The following is a 16,617-nucleotide window of genomic DNA, read 5'->3' as shown; positions in this document are numbered from 1 at the left end:
TCTGTGTTCTTATTGTTGGTCTTCCAGCATCTCTGTCTTTCCTTAATCCTCAGAATTTGTTCCCATTCGTCCATGACACAGGTGGCCCCTGAGATGGCCCACAGTGATCCCCACTACTCAGTATCCCAACCTTGTATAGCCTTGTCCCTCAAGGATGGGTTGGACCCAGTGACTCACTTCTAGCAAACAGAATGTGACAGAAGTGATTGGCTGTCACCCCTGAGATTCGGTCACAAAGACTGGCTTCCTCCTCGGTGCTCTCAGCTCTGCTGCAGGTCCCCAGCTGCCATGACGTAGGACATGAGGGAGCCTGGGGAGAGGCCCCCCTGACCAGGTACTGAGGGCTGTCGGCCACAAGCAGGAGCTTGGGTGTGAGCTCCCCACCCCAAAGAGCCTGCGGTTACTGCAGCCTTGTGGGAGAGCGAGAGCTGGGGGCCCCCAGTTAAGTCCCACCTGACTCCCAACCCACTGACATGAGAGATAACAAATGATGGTTGTTTTAAGCCACTAAACTTTGGGGTAATTTGTCATCCATCAAGAAAAAACAATACACATTTTGGAGACAGAAATGGAGTGCTCTCCGATGTAGGAGTGGTTTTGGAGCCAGAGAATGGGCATGGAGCAGCACGTCAGTGAACCCAGCATGTCCATGGGTTCTGGACAGTGAGGAAGTGCGGAAGCTGCACATAAGGGTCTGAAGGACAGGGGGCAGAAGTCCTGTTGTGTACAGGCAGGAAGTTCGGCCACACTGTTGCCCACAGCTATGTGAAGAGAAGAAAGTGTGCCGCATGGATGGGGAGGTCTCTGGGATCTCCAAGCAGTCTGCAGGTGCGGCCTGGGGTGCTCTTGCCGCCCACTGTCGGCGTGGGAAGAGGGAGAGGCACAGGAAAGGGTTGTCAGCTGCCTCTCCAGACAACCAGGGATGCCGAGTTAGGAAATGGCACGGTCCACAGAGAAAGCCAGGGCACGACTGTGGCACGGCGGGAGCCCGTCCCTGCGGAGATGGCCTCTCACGTCAGCGTGATGAGCAGCAAGTCCTCCAGGGCACTAACGTGCGCGGGCCTCAGCCATCTCAGCACGGGCACCCCACCGGGAAGGGCCTGTTGCGAGAGTTTAGGTAGGGCTTTCATCAAGTGGAATCCAGGAAGATTCACAACATACCCACGACACACTGAAAGACTTAGCTATGCAGAGACATCACCAGCTTGGGTTGAAAGGGACACAGACAGTACAAGACAAAAGCCTTTGGATTCCTAAAGTCCTACGGGTAGGAAGCAGGCTGAGAAAACTGTCCAGCTGAAAACACATGCTATCTTTCCTGGAACAAGAAAGGTGATGCAGAGGCCAAAACCAAAAGCCCAGAGGGCTTCCCAGTCCTTAAGAACTAATCCCAGGATCCCCAACTTTTCCCAGCCGGATTCCTGAACCGCTATGGGCCACAGACTCCCTTGTGTGTCCCACTGTCCCCTTTGAACAAGAATGCCAACGGCAGTTCATCTATGCCGGTCCCGCCACCGTGCAGGTGACAGCTTGTCTTTTTAGTTCCGTGGGTCCACAGGTGGGGAGGGACTGAGCAGCTGTCCTTGAGGAGCCGTGACTCTACCTGGGCCTGATTTGGATGACGGCCCTGGACTTTGAACTGACACTGTAATGGGAGGTGGCTGGGGAAGCGGGAGGACGCGGGTGTCTTTTACATCAGGAAGGATGTGGTCTACACCAGAGCATAGACTGGCAGGCAGCCTCTAAGACGGCCCCCAGTGACCCTGCCTCCTGGGGTTCATGTCCCTGGGTAATATTTCCCACCCCTGTTAAACGTGGGCTGGGCCAAGTGACTCACTCCTAACAAATATAATATGGCAGAACTGATGGGTCGTCTCTCTGAGCCTGGGTTTCTGTGGCTTCTGTCTTGGGTACTCTCAGTCTCTGTCTCCGATCACAAGCTGTCACATCCTGAAGACACTCAGGCAGCCTGGGGAGAGACCCACGTGTCCGGGACTGAGGCCTGCCACCAACCACATGAGTGAGCTTGGAAGTCCCATCAACAGCCATGTGATGAGCTTGAAAGCAAATTCTCCTGTCCTAATCAAGCCCTGGAATGGCTGCGTCCCAGCTGTCAGCTGCACTGTGACTTCCCTGAGACCCTGGGCCACAGGCACCTGGTTAAGCCAGCCTTGGACCCCTGACCTATAGAAACTGTGAGATAATACACACTTATTTTATGCTGCTAAATTTTGGAATAATTTGTTAGCTTATGTGCAAATCATTCCCATGTCCTGGGATCCAGTTAGTTCAAACCAGAAGATACAAACACATTTACAAGATCAAGGATTCTCTGAGATCTGCTAACCTCTTTGGGGTCCCTCCGGCCTGTGTGTGCCACAGGCTTTCCTCGTGACTCAGCAGGCAAGGGACAAGAAGCCATCCCAGGAAGAACCGCAGGTGTCCGTGTCTCAGGGCACACCCTGGGCAGCCACCGCCCCTCCTTCGCCCAGAGATCAGGCAGCGTTGTGTGGCACAGACCTGCTACTCCAGGGCCGGAACTGCTGGGTTCACACTGCCTCCCCCACAAAGTACCTGGGCAGCCTTGGGCCAATCACACAACATCTCCAGTTACTCGTCTACAAAGCAGGAGCCCTTGTGAGGATTTAACAGAGCCGCGGACACAATGTTCCGTCAACTCCACTGACAGAAAAAGTCAACGTCACACTGAATTTTCGAGTTGATTTCTGAGCGGAGGCGTGAACTTTCCTCAGGGCTGGCACGGCCACTTTTCACTGAGAGCCTCCACTGGGTCAGAGCTCCTCCCTGGGCTCTGGGCTCAGCACCAGGGAGGTGTCTGTGTGCTTGCTGGCCTGGGAAGGGCTTTGTCCCAGGGAGTCTTGAACACCTGCCTTTGAGGCCTCCCTGACCTACAGAGGTTGGTGAAGGGACCCAGGCCAGCCCCACGAGAAGGGCTGGACCATCACGCCCCTGTCAGGTCCTCCCTGAAGCATGTGTCCAAGCTGCCCAGAGCCAGATCTGCAGGACAGTGAGGGAGCAGGATCACAGCCCCTTGAGCTCTGCTGGGGACACTGAGCCCTCTGTGGAGCAGGGGCACATTTGAAAGACGGCTGTACCAGGCACAGAGGGGGCACCTTCAGCTGATCTGCAGATTCTACGGAGAGGGTCAGAAGTGGGAAGGAGGGTGTCCTGCAGCTGACGCCCCCATAAGTCAGGGCCCGACCAGGATGGGACGTCCCTTTGTCCAAGACCCCTCCCTGTCTCTAGGAAGCCTTCCTGACCCACACAGGGTCACAGGACGCTCAACGGCCTGGGTCCTGCAGCACAGACCCAGCACACACACACTGGGTACAGCATATGGGAGGGGCTGTGTGACTCTCGAGCCAGGGCACAGCTGGACCCGCCTGGACCCCAGCTGGCACCTCTCATCAAGATCTTACTCACCCCAAAGTCGAAGCAGTTGAATGAGGACCGGAAGTAGCTTCTGGGCCCCAGGCCATACATCTTCAGGGACATCTCTGTGAGGAAGAGACCCAGGAAAACAAACTCTGCAAAGTCTAGGAGAAGCCGGAGAAGAGGGGGATTAGCTCTCAGCCTCCCCCCACCTGGCTCCAGCCCAGACTGGAGGACACCAGACCTCTGGGCCCTCCCAGGGTTGAGCCCTGCAGGCCTGGTCTGTGGCCCCCGAGCTCAGAAATCTCAGCTCAGGAGGAGAATAATGAACGGATTGGGACTGGGAGGGGCCCAAAGAGATGCCTGTCTGCTCTGAAATGTGGTGCTGCCCAGAGACAGGCTCTGCGGGAGGTGAGGGCCTGGGACTGGGCTCGGGAGTGAGTTCCGGGGCCACACAGTACTCCCCAGAGGACGGCCTCAGACCCATCCTTCTGCCTTCAGGCTTGCTCCCCACCCCATGTTCTGAGCATGGTGGAGACCCTCAGCCTCCTCATCAGAATCACCCCGTCTTTCCGCGAGGACTTCCCCGAAACCCTTCCAAAACCCCCACATCACCGTGTTTGGTTTTCACTTTGTTCATGTGTTCACCTACCACCCAATACTGGACCGGCCAGCACGGGGCTCCCAGGAGGCGCCAACACTTGCCGCCCCCTCGCTCTATGAGTCACACAGAGGCTCCTGGGCACCTTCACCCTCCTGCAGGCGACCCCTCCTGCCTAGCCAGGAGCCCTGCCACTGGGAGTGCAGACCCTCAAGGGCCTCAGGACCAAAGGGAGGCCACACTGGAACTGAGGGCCAGGCTGGGAATTCCAGGCACACAGACAAGACACAACCCCTAGCCAGGCCCGAACAACACGCACGGCCAGAGCGAGAAACAACAGGTCGTCCGGACAGCGAGAGAGGCAGTGGTCAAACCAGGAAGTCCGGGAAGCAGAGCAAGGTCACTGTCTCTGATCATCCTCCCCAGGTGCTGAGCTGGAATCAGCTCATTATTCTGTACAGTGGCCCAAAAGTACCATGGCCTCTGGCCCCAGAGCAGCAGAAGCCAGGGAAGCGGCTCAGAGCTCAGGGCAGAGCCTGCCCCTGAGGGCCCAGGCCCTGAGCAGGAGTGGAGGGTAAGCTCCAGAGAGTCCAGTCCCCAGAAGGCCACTAGCCCAGCCTTCCTGGGGCCTCTGGCATCCGGACTGGTTGGGAAGCTGGACCTCAAGCACCTCCTGATAAAACAGACAACAGAAGAGGGGACCACATAGCTCTGGACCCTCACATCTGCTTTCTTACACAGCTCTCCACCATGCACTCCACCACAGAGACCCAGCAGCCTCAGTCGGGGGCAGATCTACAGTAGCCCAACTGCGCATGAGCGGAGGAGCAGAGGCACCAGCCCCACTGCCACACACAGACAACGACCTGTATGGCCCACGGTCTCAGGTGGGGAACCCCCTACTATGGCTTGAGTACACGGATAATCAGCTCCTGGTAGCAACTCACACAACAAGCCTGGCCTCTGAAGACAGCCAAAAAGTCACTGAGGCATCCAAGCCAGGCATGCGATAAGGAATGAGAAGGCAAAGCTGACTCCCTGGAGAAGCCAAGAGGCCAAGGTGCCAGGCACGGATGCCCACTGACCTAGGCAGAAGACCACTGCAGCCAGGCCTGAATGACCGGCACCTGGGCCCGGCTGTGCTGAGCAGCAGGTGTGAGGGGGGTAGGGAGGCGGCGCCCTGCCCCCAAGTCCAGCTCCGAACGCCCCAACACCCTGCACAGTCCCAGAGCCTCTCCACGTGAGGTCACAAAGGCTCCTGCCCCTGCGCCGTGGGGCACCCCGTACGAAGAGCTCAGATCCTGGAGGGGGAGGCCACAAAGATGGGCCGTGCCCCTGCCCACACACCTGGAGCTACACGGATCCGTTCCCCACCTGAGACCCTGGAGCTACAGCTGCCTGGCCACCGACCTTGCTCCCAGGAGACCCACGTGAGAGCAGTGCAAGGAACCCGCACAGGAGCTGCCGACGTAAGACCTCCTCGGAGAAAGGGAGCAGCCGGAGCCAGAAATGCCCCAGCGTCCTGCCTGCCCTTCCACTCTCCTGCGGGAGAGACCCCCTTGGCTTCATACGCTCAGCCTCCCCTCTGAGGCCAAGAAAGGGCAGCCATTCATTCACGCCTGAATCATCGTCCAACTGACAGGCTGCTGCTGCTTTGAACTTGCAGAGGAGACAGAGATGAGCCGTCTCTCTGGGCATTCACACACCAAGGCGGGGGGAGGGGGCAGAGGCAGAGAATTTAATCGGTGTTCTGTATCATAATCGGAGGACAGGGTGGCCAAGCCTGTCCTGTGAGGCCGGGGGGTCAGAGGATGACAAAGCCCTACAGCCAGTTGCTTCCCTTCCCTCCCCCCTCCCAGTTAGGCTTCAGTCTCAGGGGTTCTGGTGGTGTACTGGGGGTGGGCCCTGGATGGACACACAGCTGAGGTGCACACAACCCATTCTCTGCAGGCTGGCCAGTCTCAGGGCAGAGCCTCCCGGGGAGCTCCAATGAAGCTAGACCTGGCGGAGACCCCCTCCTACCTCAGCCTCTGCCTCTGCCTCTTGCAAGACCTGCCCTACCTGGCTGGATCCGCCTTCCTCAGCTCCAGCCCAGCTGCCAAGGACAGAGCCCAGGGCACTGAGCAGAGGTGTGCAGACCCAGCATACACCCATCTCTCCCGCCGGCCGTTTTCCCCAGGTAATGACAATGAATTCAGGAATTCCCAGGGAACCACAGAGAAGACAAAGCAGCAAGGGGGAAGAAGCGTGGCCAGGGATGCCTGTGGCCTGGCCCAGCACCTGGGCACTCCCAGGCCTGTGCTCCCGCACAACAGATGTGTGACCAGGTCCTGCAGCTTGCTGCCTGGCCGGTCGGGTGGCAGGTCCCCAGGAAACAAGCAGTAACCACAAGACTGACTGGGCACCATCAGCTTCTTCCATGGGAAGGAAAGGTCTGGCCAGGAAGCCCCAGGAACAGCCGCACCGTTGGCGGGGTCAAGAGGAAGCCCCACCTCCCTGGTCCCCACCCAACCCCCAAGGGTGAGGAGACTTTATCCTGAGGGGATATGGAGGGAAGTACTCACCTCAGTCCCAAACAAAGTCCCTAGACACCAAAGTACAGGTCCCAGGATATATGGATTAGGGGCCAGAGCGGGCAGTTCAAAGCACACAAACCGCCTCCTCACTTCGCTCCCCTGGGCAACCCGAGCCAGGCTGCCTGCCGGAAGCTCCCTGGGCCCCTCTGGCTTCTTCTGCCTCTATGCCCTTCCCCATTACACACAAGAGCTTTCAGTACAAGTTTGGGAAACTGCAGGCTAGCATCGCACCCCCCAACAGTCACCCCCACCCACATTTTCAGGTGGCCTGTGGAGCTCATAAGAACCCTTCCAGAGCTGCCTGAGCTCCTACTTAGAGCTGACAGGCTCAGGGTTGGAAGAGGGGAGTGTGGCTGGCCCACCGGGGCCAGGACTCAGATCCAGGAGCGTTCTTCCCTGGAGAAAAGACTCTCTTGCCACCTCAGGGAGGCTTCAGGCACACAGGGCTCCCATGGAGAGAGCAAGGGGAATCCACAGTAGGCCCTGCGTCCACATCAGCCCCAGATATCAAGCAGGGTTATTGCAGCTGACCCCCAGGGAACAGGAAGGCGGAAGGCCTGACCAGAGGACAGAAACTACTAGGGAGCTTCGTGTCTAGAGCTCTCATGAGGTGGGACGACAGACCCAGACCAAGCTCCCCATGGCCTGCAGAGCCCTAGGGTATGAAGGGTTGGTCCTGGAAGGTCAGCCCTGGTCCCTGGAGAGGGGCAAGGGGCCTCAACCAGCCCAGTTACCTTCTTCCTTTCCTCCTTGGAACTGCAGCCAGGGCCAAGAGAAGTCATGACTCAGACTCTTGTGGCCCTTAGGCCCATGGACATGGGGCAAGTCAGCCCTGGTCAGGTTCAAAAACCAAAAAATGCAAACAGCCAAAGAGCCCAGGAAGAGCGCTAGAAGGCAGGACTCTTCCTCCTCAGGAGTCCAGGAAGGGAGCCGCAGCCTTGTGGCAGATTGGAATGAGGGGCTAAGTCCTCTGGTCCGTGGGTCTGAGGCCCTTCCAAGGGAGGACACAGGTCCACGTGGCCTGGCTTGTGCCTGCTCACCCCCTCAACTTCCTCCCAGTGTGCCCTGGACCCCGCCTCATTTCCCACCACACTGACAGATGGGTTTCTAACCCGTTCCAATCAGCTAGGCCTCCTGGCACCCGGGACGGGGAGCTCAGGCCCCAGCAGAGGCCCTTGGGGGCACTTGGGTCAGTGCAGGGGTCCTACCCAGGGCATTCCAAGGCAAAAGGCTGTGAACCAGGTTTTCCAGGCTGCAGACCAGAGGTGGTTCGGGAAGAGGTGAGGGGAGGCCCAGGCTGCAGCTACGTACACAGCGCCGTGGTGAGCCGCTGCGGCTGGTTGTAATGCACCATGGCCACGCACAGCGTATTCAGGGCCACCACACACAGCACCGCCCAGTAGAAGCTCTGCGCCTTCACCATGCGCCGGATGAAGAACCGGAACATCTTCTCCTTCCTACGGAAGTATGACGAGCTCTCTGTCTTTCCGCTCTTGAGGCTGGCACGGGTGAAGGGGGATCCTGGGGGAACAAGGGGCTCACTGAGGACACGCTCTCCCTCACAGACGTGTGCCCCATGGACACACCCTTGAGGACACGCTTCCCCTCCCACTCAGACACCTAGCTCCCGCATGAGAACACCTTCATGGGCACTTGCCCCAGCCCGGGTCTAGCTCAAGGCCCCACGTGTGTCAGACCCTGTGTGTTACTGGCATTTAGCTGATTACCCTTGCACCCCCTGCAGTGGGTCCTGACCCCACCCCCATTTCACAGGTGAGGGAACCAAGAGCCTTGGTGGTCTCCACAGTCACTAGGCTCCAGATGGTCCCCAGCACCTCCTGGCCACCTTCCAGCAGTCCCGATGCTCCCGGCCATCCCAGCTCCTCCACGGGCCTTGGAGAGCACTACAGCATCTGGTCCTCCCCCTGCTTCAACTCAGGGATCAGCAGCAACTGGCTACCTGTCTTTTTTAAAGATTTTATTTATTTATTTGAAAGAGAGAGAGTGTGGGCGAGAGAACACAAGCAGGGGGGAAGAGGCAGAGGGAGAGGGAGAAGCAGAGCCCCACGCGGGACTCGAGCTCAGGACCCTGAGATCATGATCTGAGCTGAAGGCAGCCACCCAACCAACCGAGCCACCCAGGTGCCCCTGGCTCCCTATTTTCAAGTACTTTTTTTTTTTTAAAGATTTTATTTATTTATTTGACAGAAAGAGAGAGACAGTGAGAGAGGGAACATAGCAGGGGGAGTGGGAGAGGGAGAAGCAGGCTTCCCGCTGAGCAGGGAGCCCGATGCGGGGCTCGAACCCAGGACCCTGGGATCATGACCTGAGCCGAAGGCAGACGCTCAACGACTGAGCCACCCAGGTGCCCCTCTATTTTCAAGTACTTTGACTAGAACCCAGCCAAGCTCCTTGGCTTGCGTCTGGCCCATGGCTGTTATCCTGGTGCAGAGGCAGAGGTGAGTATGGCCCACAAAACCCAACACAGTCTCTGGAACGTTTGCGATGAAGCTACCACGGCCTTCCCCCATCACCACGTACACGCCACTTCTGCCCTGCCGTGACCCTAAGTGTAAAATGCTTCCCACCACTGGTCCTTTCCACAGCAGGCTGCTTCTCAGCTTCACATCTGGACTTTACAAAACACCCTTCTCTGGGCACTCCTTCCGAAATAGGGTCATCAGCCCACCCGCAGTAATCACAACCGCGTATCATATGCCCCCGTATTGGCTCGTTGACCTGTTCTGTGCCTACCTTCCAGACCAGATTGCACACTCTGTGAGGGCAGGAGAGAACCCTCGCGAGAGCCGCTGCACTCCCTGACAAACAACTGAGCAGTCTTCATGGGGGCTTGGAGGTGGTGAGTGTGCATGGCTCTGTCTCTCAGGACATCCGTGTCTCTGCAGCACATCAGGGTCTCTCTAGTGTTTTCAATAAGGGCCTGGGCATGTGTGAGCCTCCCAGGGTTCAAACCCAGTCAGCTTGGGCATCAGGTCCCTGGGTGAGGGTGTGTGTGTCATGTGATGTTGTGTGTGTGTGAATGTGTGTGTGTGTGTGTGTGTGTGAGTGCACCCAGACTCTCAGTGGCACTCTAATAGTATTTTGGGGCTGATGTTTTTTTGAGTTCACTGAAATGAGCACAGACCCTTCCGGAGAACCCACACACTCAGATCCCCTGCCACTTCCTGAGTCACTGAGAAACAAAGTCACACACACCCTGACCATCTCACTCTCAAAGACACAACCACTCACAGAATCACAACAGGTGCACACCTAGGAACACACACAGGGCCACGCTGGGAAGGAAGGTCAAGAGGACACGTGACCTGCGCAAACTGCTCTGTGCAGTGTGGCCAGCGAGACAAGCAGCCAGTTCTCCAGGGGAGGTTCCAAGGCCATTCCCCCCTGGCTCACTGGACCATGCCCAGTAAGAACCAGCAGGCCCCTGCCATGCGGAAGGCCTCCTAGGAATGCTGCCTTGGCACAGCCGCCCGGACCCACATGCAAACAACCACACACATCTTCACTCGTCGAGGCATATCCAGACAGTAACGTCCTGAGCCACATTTGCCCAAAACCACGTACCCTTACTTGGCTCCTGAAGCCCCACCCATCCCCCCCTCTAACACACTCCAAGGGACAGAAGGGGGAGCGAGAGTCCCGGCACACTGAGCATGAGGTGCCCCCCTGTCAGTTCCCAGGGAGAGGTGTGTCCCCACGCACACCATGGCAGAACCAAGGACAGAGACCTGCCCACCCCCTGGCCTCCGCTTGGTCAGGGAACAGGGACACGCAGGCAAATATGGAACAGGTCCTGGGTCTCTGGAGACAGAGACATGTGCCCTGGAGGATAGCCTTTCCCAGCAAGCAGCTGCCATGTGCTCAGGTCAGCTCCGGACAGTGACTCCAGCCCAGCTCTTTGGTAAAAGCAGGGGTCCACAGTGAACATGGACACACGTCACGTCCAGAATCATAGCTCTGGGTGGGGAAAATCATGAGAGTTTGGGACTGCTTCTTTTCATACTGTGCATTTTCCATGTTTAACTTAATCAGTGTATATTCTTTATAATCAAAAGGCTTATCTCAAGGAAAAAATACGTCATCAAGCTAGGGGAAATCAAGAATTAAATCAACCTATGAATATCAGCACAGTTAAGCATTAGTGAGAACAATGCATGAGTGTACATAATATTCGGATTTCTTTCCATCATGCCCAAAAGAGGGGTTCATTAGTTAATATAAAGTCTATGCTGGACCTGCGTAACAATACCCATTCCTTCCACACATGTGTACAGAGTTTAGGCCCTGAGTGGCAGAGAGAAGGCAGAATGACTGAGATCATCCCACCCTCGATGACCCCACCAGAGGCCAGTGAAGGGACGGAGGAGAAATGTGTTCCTTTCCAGCTTTGCGGCCGCAGTCACCAGCATGGGATAATGAAGGTCGTGTTCGCCAACAAGCCATGGAGGCCATGGAGGCACAAAGCCCACCAGCCCTGCCCTGGGCACGTGGCTTTACAGTGTCACACAGCCCAGAGAGCCCTCACTCAGAAACAGATCACAGGTAACCTGGCCCCGCACGTTGTGTGGGAGTCAGCAAAACGACGCGGGGCACGTGGGCTCAACCACGGGCAGGGTGGACGGAGGGGTGACAAGCCCAGCGCTCGAGACGCCGCCATCCTCGCACAGACGGAGGGACAAAGGAGGTGCTGGGCATGAGGAAACCCACACGTGGCTTCTTCTTTCCCTGCCCAGCCCCACGCCCAAGCCGTCCTGAACCTGCTGAGGCCTGAGGCCCTGAAAGCAAGTGAGCCTGGAGGCCCTGCCAGGGACCCAGGAGGAAAAATCAGCAAAATCCCAGGGACTCAAGTACAGCACCAAACCAATCAAAACAAAACTGAAAGGAGAAACTTTTGGAGAAAAAATAAAATTCCCTTCAGCAGATGAAAGGAGAGGAGGTTCACTCTTAGAACCCAAACTAGTGGCTCTGAAGGATGAAGCATAAGCCACATGTTGAATGAGGGACAGAGGGCGAGACTTGCAGGAGCCAAGTGGGAGACAGAACATGAAATAATAGGGATTCCAGATGCAAAAAAGAACGAGGCGAGGAGATGAACTCATTAAACACATGGGAAAAGCCCTCCAGGAAGGAAGGCCTGAGCCCACAGGCACAGAAGGAGCTCCTGACACAGCACAAGAGCCCCGGCCCCTGGCACCTCCGTGGCACGAGGACAGCAGGGGCCAGGGGGACACCACAGAGTGGCGGGAGGACCCAGCAAAAAGACCTCACACCTCAGGGAGGAGGACACGCAAGGCTCAGCAAGAAGCCAGAAGCCTCGGGGAAACCAGCCGAGCACAGGACAGAGAGCAAGCAGAGAAAGCAGTCGGTGGGGCAGCGGCCATAGGCGAGGACCTCGGAAAGCAAAGCCACGCGGGCAAGGGTCAGCCTCTGGGGGTGCACGCTGGCCTGCTAAGCAAGGGTTCTGGAGCAACCACAGGGAGTAATAACAGCCTAGGGCTAAAAACACCAACGTCCTCAAACCGCAAGGGAGGAGGCGAACACACTGCAAAGGTCATGTGTTCTCGATCTTTGGGGCCAATAGGGGCAGAGTGATGGCAAATAACACCAATTTCCTTATGGAAACAAGGCATCTCGGGGGCAAGGATGGTATGAAAACAAGATACAACAGCTAAGAAGCATGGCAGTAATGATGAGAGCCAAGGAGGGGAGGTGGCCGCTCATGGAGCGGGCAGTGAGAAGTCAGGGAGAGAGAGGGCAGGTGACTCTGGATGCAGAGTAAAGAAGAGCAACCAAGGTCTAGACGCTGACAGAAAGGAGGCCGCCCAGCGAAGCATCACGCAGAGGGGCGGGCACAGCCTTCAGAGCCCCCGCTGGTAAAAAGAGAGGAAGAACAAGCTGCACAGTTTAAGAAATTAGGAATGTAATAAAAAAGCAAATCAAAATAATTTAGAAAGATGAACTTATTAAAGATACAAGAGGAAGTCATGACATTTAAGACAAAAAATAGAAGAAAGGAAGTGTAAAATTGGGTCATTTTATGTGATCATTCATACAGATTAACCCCACACGATCCTAATTAATAAAACAGCGCACACAGACAGACATTCTGACGACTAGTAAACAGCAAGAGCAAAGTCAGCAGACCCAGGCCAGCCTCAGAGGGGTCGACACCTTCACAGCGCCCAGCCAGATCTCCAGACAGCCGCCCGCAACCCCACGGGCTCTCCAACGTGTGCCCACACAGCACATGCTCCCCCCGGACTCTGGGCGTCAGCCCCCAGCCCCACCCCCAGGCACGTGGCGCCCGCATCCTCTGATGCCCACGCCCAGCCGGCCGGTAAATCCTGTGCGCTTGCCTTCAGAATGTATCCAGAATCTGGCCACTGGGCACGCCCGCGGCTGCCACCACCAGTCGGATCCCTACAGCAGCCTCTGAACGGGCCCCACTTCTGCCTTTCTGCACTTGGGGCCCTCCTGTGCCCCAGCTGGAGCCGGACAGCGTCTCCCCTCTGCAAACCCACCAGTGGCCAGAGTCCCTGCCGGGCCCTTGCCCTCCGCGACCTTCTGATCTCCTGTCACGCCGCTCCCCCGACCCACGCCACTCCACTCCAACCACACTGGCCTCCCTCACAGTCCCCACTTGTGCTACGCTCCTTCCTGCTTCAGGGTCTTCTCACATGTTGCCGGAATATTCCCTTCCATGAGGCTGACTTCCTCACTTCCTTCAGCTTTACTCAAAGGTGACCTTTCCCCGGGGGGGCCGGGGGGGGGTGCGGGGCGGGCTTCTGTGGCCATTCTCTTTAAAATCCCAACCCCCTGGCCCTCCAAGCCCCTCGCTTCCCGATTTTTCCCCTTTCCAGAGGTGGCACTGCACGCGGCATACTTCTCGTGTTATACTGCTCGGGGCCTGATGCCACCCCTGGAACAGAAAAACCAAAAGAGGAAGGGGCTTCATCGTTCCCTTCAACACTGAAGCCCCAGTGCCTGGAACAGTTCCTTGCGTGTCATGGGCACTTAATAAATATTTGCCGAGTGAATGAACAAACACGCAGCTGAACACAGGAGAGATGAGAAGAATTATATGAGAAAAGTACAGACAACTCTGCAGGAACAAGTTTGAGACGCTGAGAAAATGGAAGATTTCCTCACAAAGCATAGTTTATAAAACGGGTCCAAGTTCTTCTTATTTTGGGTTCACGGTTTTATCTCACCTTTAAAGAACAGATTATTCAGGTGTTATGTTACTTGAATTATTCTAAGCCATAGGAAAAGACTTTAAAAAATCTTTCCAATTAATTTTACAAAATCAGAATAAAAACTCTAGGTAAAATAGAAAAAAGGGGACTATTTAAATATTACACTCACATGATAAATTTGTAAAAATTGTAACAAAGCTCAGATCCACAACACACATCAGTCTCTTATTAATTAGCAAACACAAACCGCCCAATAGAAAAATGGACAGGTATATGAAGAATCACCAAAGCCGAAATTCAAATGGGAAACCAACATTTAAAAAGAGATTCAAAATCACTAGTAGCGAGTGAAATGAGAATGGCAGTCCCAAAGAAACGTCACTTTATAACCATCAAATTGGTCTCGAGCTAGCAAAAGTCAAAAGTATCTCCGGCACATAACTGGCATAGCACCCTACTCCTGGGGGTCTACCCACAGGCACAGAAGCGCTGGGGAGGAAGGGCAGATGTTTACAGGGCTTTGTCTGGGCAGCACTTTTCATGATGAAGATCAAACATCCTAAAGATAAATGAATGGCCATCAACACAGAGCTGCCAAACAAATTATAGTGAACCCATGGAAGACCGACTTAGAATTAGAATTAGACTTCTGAGGGGAGTGGTCCCCAAAAGGTACCGATGAGAAAAATTTGTATGAAAGCATTTCTGTAACATGCAAAGATCTCAAAACTCTACATGTGTGTATGTGTGTATGCGTACCTGTGTGTGGGTGTGATGCCGATGTGTGTTCTATCTGAGAAACAGGGAGAAATCCCAAGTTATTGACATATGTTTACTGGGTCTGTGTGGGGAGAAAAAGAGGGAAAGGATGGATGGATGAATGGTTAGATAGATGATTGGCAGATGATAGATCAATAGATACATAGATTGATAGCTAGATGGAAAAATAGAGACAGACATTGACATAGATATCAATCAATGCACAAGTAAGTTTCATTAAAGAGTTGTCTCATAAATGTAACCACATCATGAGAAGCAGACCTCGGACCCAGGCCCGCTCAGGAACTGCTGGAGATCGAGGCTGCCTGCATCGTGTTTGACTTGGTGCCTCGCAGTGAGAAGCTCACTGCCATGCAGGCCCTTCTCCAACTGTCAAGGTGGAAACCCACGGCTCAGCCCCTTCTGTCGCAGAATGCACAATAACCGGGCGTTCGGTGGGAAGGGGCCCAGCACTTCTGGTACCAGCCTGAGGAAGGGAACTAAAGCGGCTCCGTGTGATTGAATTAACCAGAATTCCCCTTTCACCATTTGAGGAGATGGGGATGAGGCCAGAGGCCCCAGGAGCATGGAAGACAGACAGGGGCTGGGTAGAAAGACAGCCAGATCCTTTCGGTCCCCACAGTCGGTGACACTCGCAGCCCTTCAGCTGTGGGATGCGGCCTGAGGCTCTGCGTCCACATGGGGGACGGCAGAGCCAAGAGCAGTCAGGGCATGCAAAGGAGCGGCAGGCCCTGGGCAACACGGGACTTCCAGGAGCTGGACACACAGCCCACTCCCACAGCCTGGCTCTGGGAAAGAAAGCTGAGCACACAGCAGAGGGCGGAAGGCACTTTACTTCCTGCCATCAGGATGGACACGGGAGGGTGGGCCGTAGGGAAGGAAGGGAAGGAACATCGCCCCAGAGGGGACAGGCAGGAGGTTAGGTGCACTTTCCACACCCAGTCACAGGACAGGCCCCGTTCAGCCAGGAGGACCCAAAGAGACTCACCCACGGCACAGAGGTCTGCAAACCGGTCTTCCCCCTCCTCGGCGTGAATCAGGTCATTCCGACTCTTCTTGGTGGCTGCTCTCTTCAACACTGCTTTAAACAAGGGTGAGGAGAGGGGACGGCATGAGCCAGCACCCAGCTCACCTGCCCCAGGGCTGGGGAGTCTTCCAGCTGAGGGTGTGCGGGTCTTCCTGGGGATCTCCTATCCTGGCCCCCGTGAGCCCCTCTCAGTCTGTGGAGCCAAGGGGATAAGGACTTTGGAGGGGATGCCACCTTCCCTCTTCTCCCTGATGATGTCAGTGGCTACCAAGGAGACCAGGAGACGTCTGTGTAGGGCAAGGCCAGGCCGCAGCTGGCTGCCCCAGCAGCCCACACCCTGAGGCCCGGTGAGCAGAGAGGTCAGTCAGGTCCGCAGAGGGACCAGCCCAGCAGAGCCCCAGATGTGGGTCCAGCCGAGGCTACAGCAGACGTGGCCAGCCTCTCTGGCTTCGGCTTTGCTATGAAGAGGATGGCCTTCCTGCCACTGGGGCCATGCCCGTCGCCGGGCTGCTGACCATGGCCACACTGGCCCTTGTCCCTGCCCTGGTGGCCCCAGGCTGTGCTAGGAGTCCTGCCATGGCTGTCTGGGAGCTACATCACCCTGAGCCCAAGACAGATCCAGCTTGGTTTAAACCTGAACTTTGAAAGCTTCTAGAAGCAGCACTGTCCAACAGAACTTTCTATGATGACAGGGAGGGGCGCATGGGCGGCTCAGTCGTTAAGCGTCTGCTTTCGGCTCAGGTCGTGGTCCCGGGGTCCTGGGATTGAGCCCCGCCTCGGGCTCCCTGCTTGGCAGGGAGTCTCCTTCTCCCTCTCCCACTGCCCCTGCTTGTGTTCCCTCTCTCGCTGTGTCTCTCTCTGTCAAATAAATAAATAAAATCTTTAAAAAAAAAAAAAAAAAAGAACTTTCTGTGATCATGGAAATGGTCTAGATCTATGCTGACCAGCCTCTGGCCCCATCTAGCTATTGAACGCTTGAAATGGGGTGGGTGAGGCTGAGGAACAGGTCCTTCACTTTTATTT

The 16,617-nt window shown here is 55.9% G+C and overlaps 1 protein-coding gene across 9 annotated transcripts in view; it reads right to left on the bottom strand.

Annotated features, from left to right (window-relative positions):
- CACNA1B (calcium voltage-gated channel subunit alpha1 B) overlaps window positions 1-16,617 on the bottom strand; it is a 186,446-nt gene that overhangs the window by 115,684 nt on the left and 54,145 nt on the right. For 5 of the 9 annotated variants that reach the window (XM_032398849.1, XM_032398852.1, XM_032398853.1 and 2 more), the window contains exons 10-12: window positions 15,556-15,645; window positions 7,882-8,091; window positions 3,445-3,557 (exon numbers count right to left, since the gene is read on the bottom strand). In XM_032398849.1, coding sequence (XP_032254740.1) covers window positions 3,445-3,557; window positions 7,882-8,091; window positions 15,556-15,645 — 413 coding nt within the window. Of the gene's footprint in view, window positions 1-3,444; window positions 3,558-7,881; window positions 8,092-15,555; window positions 15,649-16,617 lie in introns of all 9 variants that reach the window. The other 4 variants (XM_032398848.1, XM_032398851.1, XM_032398850.1 and 1 more) reach the window with 1 other exon arrangement.

This window comes from Phoca vitulina, unplaced genomic scaffold, assembly GCF_004348235.1.
Source record: "Phoca vitulina isolate PV1807 unplaced genomic scaffold, GSC_HSeal_1.0 scaffold121, whole genome shotgun sequence".
Taxonomy (NCBI): Eukaryota; Metazoa; Chordata; class Mammalia; order Carnivora; family Phocidae; genus Phoca; species Phoca vitulina.
Note: the sequence above shows the minus strand (reverse complement) of the source record. Positions and strands in the feature narration are given on the sequence as shown.